General features: G+C 49.4%; 1 protein-coding gene across 1 annotated transcript; it reads left to right on the forward strand.

The window, feature by feature from the left end:
* The first annotated feature begins 5,991 nt into the window (after nucleotides 1-5,991).
* On the forward strand, nucleotides 5,992-6,585 carry LOC120702122 (E3 ubiquitin-protein ligase Os04g0590900-like). Its single transcript, XM_039985884.1, has one exon. It carries the CDS (start codon nucleotides 5,992-5,994, stop codon nucleotides 6,583-6,585), a length of 594 nt encoding a protein of 197 aa, XP_039841818.1.
* Nucleotides 6,586-7,089: the final 504 nt, after the last annotated feature.

Consider the following 7,089-nt stretch of genomic DNA (forward strand, 5'->3'; position numbering starts at 1 on the left):
TGCTCGATGAGCATAGGACTCCTCGCAAATACTGGGCTGAGGCGGTTAACACCGCTTGTTACGTGTCCAACCGCATTTTCTTGCGTGCTTTCATGCACAGGACTTCTTATGAGTTGCGGTTTGGACGCCAGCCCCGTATTGACCATCTCAGAGTTTTCGGTTGCCGGTGCTTTGTGCTGAAAGATGGAAATCTTGATAAGTTTGAGTCTCGCTCGTCTGATGGTATTTTTCTCGGTTATGCTTCTCACTCTAGAGCGTACCGTGTGCTGATTATTGATACTAACATCGTCAGGGAGACTTGTGAAGTCACTTTCGACGAGACTGCACCGTGCAATTCTTCTGTCTTTGAAGTTGCAGGAGATGATGAGCTCGGCACCTCCATCTTTGAAGATGAGGAGGAAGAAGCTGCAGATGGCGACGCTGAGGCTACCACGCGTGCTGTGGACCCAGCTATCTCTGCCACGAGCTCGGATGATGGCGACGGCCCCGACCCGACTACGTCTACTTCCCGGGGGCTGTTCGAGGAGGTGACTCAGGCTTTACCAGCTGCACCTGAGGAGGCACCAGCTTTGGTTGAGGAGGAGGCGACTTCGATACGGGAAGCACCGCGACACATTCAGCGTCGCCATCCACCTCAACAGATGCTAGGTGATCTCAACGAGCGAGTCACCAGGTCCAAGGTAACAAGTATCGCTGGCTTTGCTCATTCAGCATTTGTTGCCTCTTTTGAGCCCAAGGGTATTGGACACGCTCTTTCGGATTCTAATTGGGTCAATGCCATGCATGAGGAACTTGAAAATTTTGAAAGAAACAAAGTTTGGGTTTTAGTCGAGCCTCCACCTGCTTGTAATCCCATCGGAACGAAGTGAGTTTTCAAAAACAAGCAGGGTGAGGATGGTTTGGTTGTTCAGAACAAGGCTCGTCTTGTTGCCCAGGGGTTTTGCCAAAAAGAGGGTATTGATTTTGAGGAAACTTTTGCCCCTGTTGCTCGTTTGGAAGCTATTCGAATCTTTCTTGAATTTGCTGCTTCCAAGGGTTTTAAGGTTTTCCAAATGGATGTTAAATCTGCCTTCTTAAATGATTTTATCGAAGAAGAGGTTTATGTGAAGCAACCCCTGGTTTCGAAAATCCCAAGTTTCCAAACCGTGTTTATAAACTTCAGAAAGCTCTTTACGGTTTGAAACAGGCACCTAGAGCTTGGTATGATAGATTGAAAACCTTTTTGCTGGCTCAGGGTTTTAAAATGGGATGTGTTGATAAAACTTTGTTCCTCATGCGATCTAGCATTGATTTTCTTTTAGTTCAGATATACGTGGATGATATTATCTTTGGTGGCTCTTCTCATGCTCTTGTCTCCAAGTTTTCTGAGCAGATGTCCAGGGAGTTCGAGATGGGCATGATGGGTGAGTTGCAGTTCTTCATCGGGCTGCAGATCAAGCAAACTCCTCAGGGCACTTTTGTCCATCAAGCCAAGTACACTAGAGACTTGCTGCGGAAGTTCGACATGAGTGACTTGTCTCCTCAGCTGACTCCGATCAGTACATCTACGGCGCTTGATGAGGACTTGGACGGCGAGGCGGTGGACCAGAAGGAGTACAGGAGCATGATCGGCTCTCTCCTATACCTGACGGCGACGCGACCGGACATCCAGTTCGGCGTTTGCCTTTGTGCGCGCTACCAGGCTTCTCCGCGCACCTTCCACAGGCAGGTGGTGAAACGCATCTTCAGGTATCTGAAATTCACCCCTGAATTTGGTCTTTGGTATTCTGCGGATTCTTCTCTGGTTTTGGTGGGCTTTTCTGATGCCGATTTCGGTGGGTGTCGGTCGGACCGCAAGTCGACATCCGGCACTTGTCAATTTCTCGGTACATCTTTGGTGTCTTGGTCCTCTCGCAAGCAGGCTAGCGTAGCGCTTTCTTCCACAGAAGCTGAGTATGTTGCTGCTGCTAGCTGCTGCTCCCAGATCCTATGGATGAAGCAAACCTTGCAGGATTATGGATTGAGTTTTGGTAGGGTTCCCATCTTTGTAGACAACATGTCAGCTATTAGCATTGCAAAGAACCATATCCTACACTCTAGAACCAAACACATAGATATCTGATTCCATTTCCTGCGAGATAACCATGAGAGAGGACACATAGACCTGATCTATGTCCCTTCAGAGAGGCAAACCGCAGATATCCTCACCAAACCGCTAGAGCAGGTCACCTTTGCTCGCTTGCGAGGGGAGCTTGGGGTTTGCTACCCCTTTTAATTGCTGACTTTTCTTTGGTTAGCTTTGTAGATTTTATTTGCTTCTCTTTGTTTTCTAGGTTTGGTAGTTGCATTGTGCATATGCATTGTACATGTTTGCATTTTGCATTGTCTCACTTGCACTAGCATTCTTGTATACATTGCTATGATCTTCTAGCGCCTCCTAGTGTGAGTTGATAAACTTGATCATGTATAGCTTGCTCCACTGTGTATATGACATCATCTGAGTTAAGCTATTTTGATTTGAAAATCTGAAAACATGATCACCCTGTCTTGGCTACTAGCATGTTAGGGCGTGTTGATATACTTTGCTATCTTATTCATGCTAGTGTGACCTTTCGTTCTGCAATTCATATTTGAAATGATCTAAATCTGATAAAATTGCTTGAACTATTCTGGAAATGGATGGAAAAGATCCAGGTGGGATTGCTTGTCGCACTGATCGAGCTTTCGGGACGGCTCACTTTGCACTTGTGAGAACCCGGGCAAGGCTGTGCATGACTGAAACGAGTGCTTTAAGCTTCTGATTGTCTTTTGGCATAGGCTTGGCCTCGTTGCTAAGTAAAGCATGACAAGCTTTCAACCCCTGGCACTTAGAATTGCTTGATATAAAAATTGATTGAAAAATGAATGTTGGCAACTTGTTTTGGCTCACCTGTATGAGTATGAGTAGCACTGCTTTTCATTCCCTACTTGTTAGTGCTAGTTCATGGGTGATGCTTTTATTTCTCATAAACTGAACTTGCCTAGCTCTAGACTGATATGATATACCCTGTTGAGCTAGATGCAGGTCTTGTTTATGTATGCACACGTGCTTGTGACTAGATGTTGCTCATATCCTTGTATCCCTGAATGCTTTCACTTACACCTCCTGCATTGCATTCATTGCATAGCATCTGTTCAGGGGGAGTTTCAGCTTCAAGGGGAGCTTTAGGTCTTTTTAGACTTGATGTGTGCATGTGCCAACAAGGGGGAGAATTTTGAGAGAAGTGATCGAACATGGGGGAGACTTGTTTGATTTTTGAAAAACTTGTTGTGCACAGGGCTTTGAGAGTGTATCATTTTGGGAGAGTTGCACTTGTGAGAGGGAAAAACTTTGCTTGGGGAGTTTCTGCTTTGGTTTTGGCACCTGGTTTTCCTCGTTTTCCCTCTGCTTCTTGCATGACTGCGTCGAGCGTTACCTCTGTCTTTGAGGAGTCATGTTTTGGCTTTTGATCGATTGCGTCGAGCCTTTGCCCTTGTCTTCGGGGATCGATTTTGCTTGAGTGAGTGACTGTTCCTGCCTTTCTGAGCCTTTTGTCACTTGCTTGTGCTTCTTTGTTCTTTTCTGGTTTCACTTCTCTTGTTTCGTTTGTGGTGTGTTGACAATGCACTCATCAAGGGGGAGATTGAGGAATGTTGAGTACTCTATCCTGCTTGTGATGAGTGAATTGTCAATCGTGCGGTGTGATCGTGCGGTTGGTCTTTGGATTGCAGGTACACGGGCGTCGAGTGTCGACGGGGAGCTGCCGTGGAGGTGCTGTGGCCGATGGACCGTGCGGTGGACGGCGGTGAAGGGCAGCCGGGACCGGAGCTCGGACCGGGCTGCAGCTGTGGCGTCCACTCCTGGATCGAGGGCGCAAGCGGTGACGGAAGGTGGGTTTCTTGGTTTGCGCCACAAAACCAAGGAGGCGGACGGCGGTTGAAGACGCCGAGTCGTGGAGGTGACGGGCGTCGGTCTCGGGACTGACGGAGGCGACGGGCGTCGACGGCGTCTAGGGCCTCGCTGCGGGCGAGGAGGTGACGGGCGTCGGGCGGCGTCTAGGGCCGTCAGAAGACCGAGGCGGGAACGGCGTCTAGGGCCACGGCGCGGAGGCGGGAATCTTCCCGCGCGTGAGGTTTTGGCGATTTTCTCAAAACCGGCCACATACCCGGGTTTCGCGGACCCTCCAAAACCGCGGACTGGATCTTCATCAAGACGGCGGCATCGCGGAGAAGACTTCGTTTTGAAGAAAGAACCTCGGCCGTCAGATGAGATCGTGTACAGGGGGTGCTGCAGGCCAACCGGTCTGACCGGTCCCTGGCACCGGTCTGACCGGTCTAACCAACCGGTCTGACCGGTCCAGCGTACCGGTCTGACCGGTCCCGTGGGTATAAATACCCCTTCACTTGTCTTAGGTCAAGAGCGGCTTTTGTATTGCGTCCGTGAATTGTTCTATTTCCCAGGCCGCCGCCCCTGCGTCTCTCTCTCCCTGTTCATCTCTTTAGGGTAGATTTGAATGTTGATTGTGTGAGAACTCTTGTGGGTTTGATTGGGAAAGGAGGCCCTAAGCTCCTCGTACCCTCTGGGCGGTTGGAATCAATCCATCTCCTCGTTTTGTACCTTGTTTGATGAGATTTCGATTTCGTTTTTGGTGCACTTGATTGCGAGGAGGTTATGAGTTCTTTGCTGTGATTCCCGTGCTTCTAACTCAGTCTTAAACCCTCTGGAATCACTGGCTATTTCAAATTCGAGTTCTTGAGTTTTTGAGAAAACCCCAATCCATTTTGATCTCCCCATAATTCTCATGATTCGTTGATCTTTAGGCCGAGATCTCTTGGGGATATGTTCACGGGATAGGGGCGAAGCAATCCCCCAAGTTTCACCGATTTTCGTGGTCGTTTGTTCGAGATTCACCGTTTGAATCCAATTTCTCGGGGGTTTTCTGGGTGCTACCGGTCAGACCGGTAGGCACGACCGGACAGACCGGTCCAGCGCACCGGTCAGACCGGTTCAGGCAGATCAGTTCTGCAGTTTTCCCAATTCACTTCCGATTTGCTTCGTGGTTTCGCTCGCTCGTTCGAGGCCTTTTGTGTTGGTTTAGCTTTTCCATAGCTATTCCAAACTTTGGCCAGAACGCTTGAGGGTTTGGGTGATTTTCAGGATATAGGCCGACGGTTTGAATTTCGGAAGAAATTTTGATCGGCTCCCATTCAACCTCTTCTGGTCGCCGGCTTCGGTCCCACATTACCGACCGTCGTTCCGGACGGCCGTACTATCAGCCATTCTACCATGTCACCCTGAGGCGATAAAATGCGGTTAAACCAAAAGTCTCCGGGGATGTTGTTCCAGGAAGAGCTGCAGCTACAGTTGAAGGAGATGTTGCTGAAAGCCGTTTGCTGGTAGCGACCAATTAAACACCTCCATATATTAAACGAACCGTACGAATGCAGCACGGCGTAGTTATGATGCAGCCAAACCACTCCATCAGTTAACATCATAATCTCCTTCGTTACGTTCTTCCAAACAGTTCCTTGTTGTTCATAATCTCCTCGGTATTGACTGATTGACAAGCATATACCTCTGGCATATTGATTTAAAAATACTGCTGCGTGTAGATGTCCTCATGTTCTGAACTTCTGACCGATACTTCAGGTTCAGCCATGATGACAACCTGAATCACGACTTCAGGTTCAGACGAAGAATCCTGACAACGCTAGCGTACCGTCGCCGGCCGGGTGCCTATCACGCGGTGATTAAAAAATGGAACCGCGCCGATAACCCGTCGTCTTCCTCCCCTATACTCTTTCGCAATGATTCGGAAACTAACCATTGGACCTCGATCAGGCTCGGGATCATGGCTTCGTCCCCGTCCAGGTTGCGGAGTTCGTATCACACTGCACGGTTTGCTCAAAACCTGAGCTCGTAGTATAAAGCCACCATGCGCCAAAAATAAGAGCTCCTAGCAACAATCAGCTGGTTTGTTTGAAGCTGCACCCATGTCCATCCCTTTGTTGCCCCCGACGCCAGGCATCGTTTTCCCTCCACCTCCGCCGCGCCCGCCGCCTCCGCCATGGTGCCCACCACCACCGGCGCCACGGCCTGCTCATCATAGAAGCTCGAGTTCTGCGGGCGGGGCCATCGCAGGCATCAGCATCGCCGTCGGGGTCCTCCTTTTTGTGGTCTCCTGCGTATGCAGCCTCATCCGGGGGCAGCGTCGCCAGGGCGGCGCCGACGCGGCCGCCGATCATCAGCCGCCCCACGGCGGGCAGCAGGCGCGCGCCCGCGGCGGCGCGCTACCACCAGAGGGCGAGCCGCAGCGCGCCAGCGCGACTTCGGGCCTCCCGTCGTTCACGTACAACCGGTCGGTGAAGCACAACGTGACGGGTGGCGGCGCCGGCGAGGAGGCGGCGACGTGCTCGGTGTGCCTTGGCGCGTTCCAGGTCGGGGAGACGGTGCGGCTGCTGCCGGTGTGCCTGCACCTGTACCACGTCGAGTGCATCGATCTGTGGCTGGAGGCGCACTCCTCGTGCCCGATCTGCCGGGCAGGCCTGGAGCCGGCAGTGGACGGCGGCATGCTGCCGCCGGTTTAAGGGTGCTCGTCTTCTTTGCGCTTTGGGACGTGCACCATGTTTTGCATCTGTAGCGAGGTATTTTTTTGTTTGTTATTGAGAAAAATACACTGCCTCTTTCAAAAAAAAAAGAAAAATACACTGCCAGTTCTCGTATTTTTTCGTAGTACCATCTAAATCTCTAAACATTCAACATGCATATTTGAATCCTTGAACTTGCTATGTATCATATGAGTTCCAAATCATTATTTCGTAAGTTAAAGTGAAAATATTTTACATGTGGGCCCAAATTTGTTTATTTTTTTATGCTACACTTTTATGTTTTGTAATTTTCTCGAAAAATTTAATCCAAAATTTCATGCACAAAAAATTTTCCAATGTTTCCTCCAAAATGTATCACTTTTTATTTCTTGATTCCTTTTACAGAATTTATCGTATGAATTCCATTTTTGTTTACCCAGATCTTTTGTATTTTGAGATATTTGCACAAAGTAAATTTGTTGTAATATTTTTGCATGTATACGT

The sequence above is a fragment of the Panicum virgatum genome, chromosome 4K, assembly GCF_016808335.1.
Source record: "Panicum virgatum strain AP13 chromosome 4K, P.virgatum_v5, whole genome shotgun sequence".
Classification (NCBI taxonomy): Eukaryota; Viridiplantae; Streptophyta; class Magnoliopsida; order Poales; family Poaceae; genus Panicum; species Panicum virgatum.

Coding starts and splice junctions, on each gene's coding strand:
- LOC120702122 (XM_039985884.1), top strand. CDS start 5,992: ATGTCCATCCCTTTGTTGCCCCCGACGCCAGGCATCGTTTTCCCTCCA.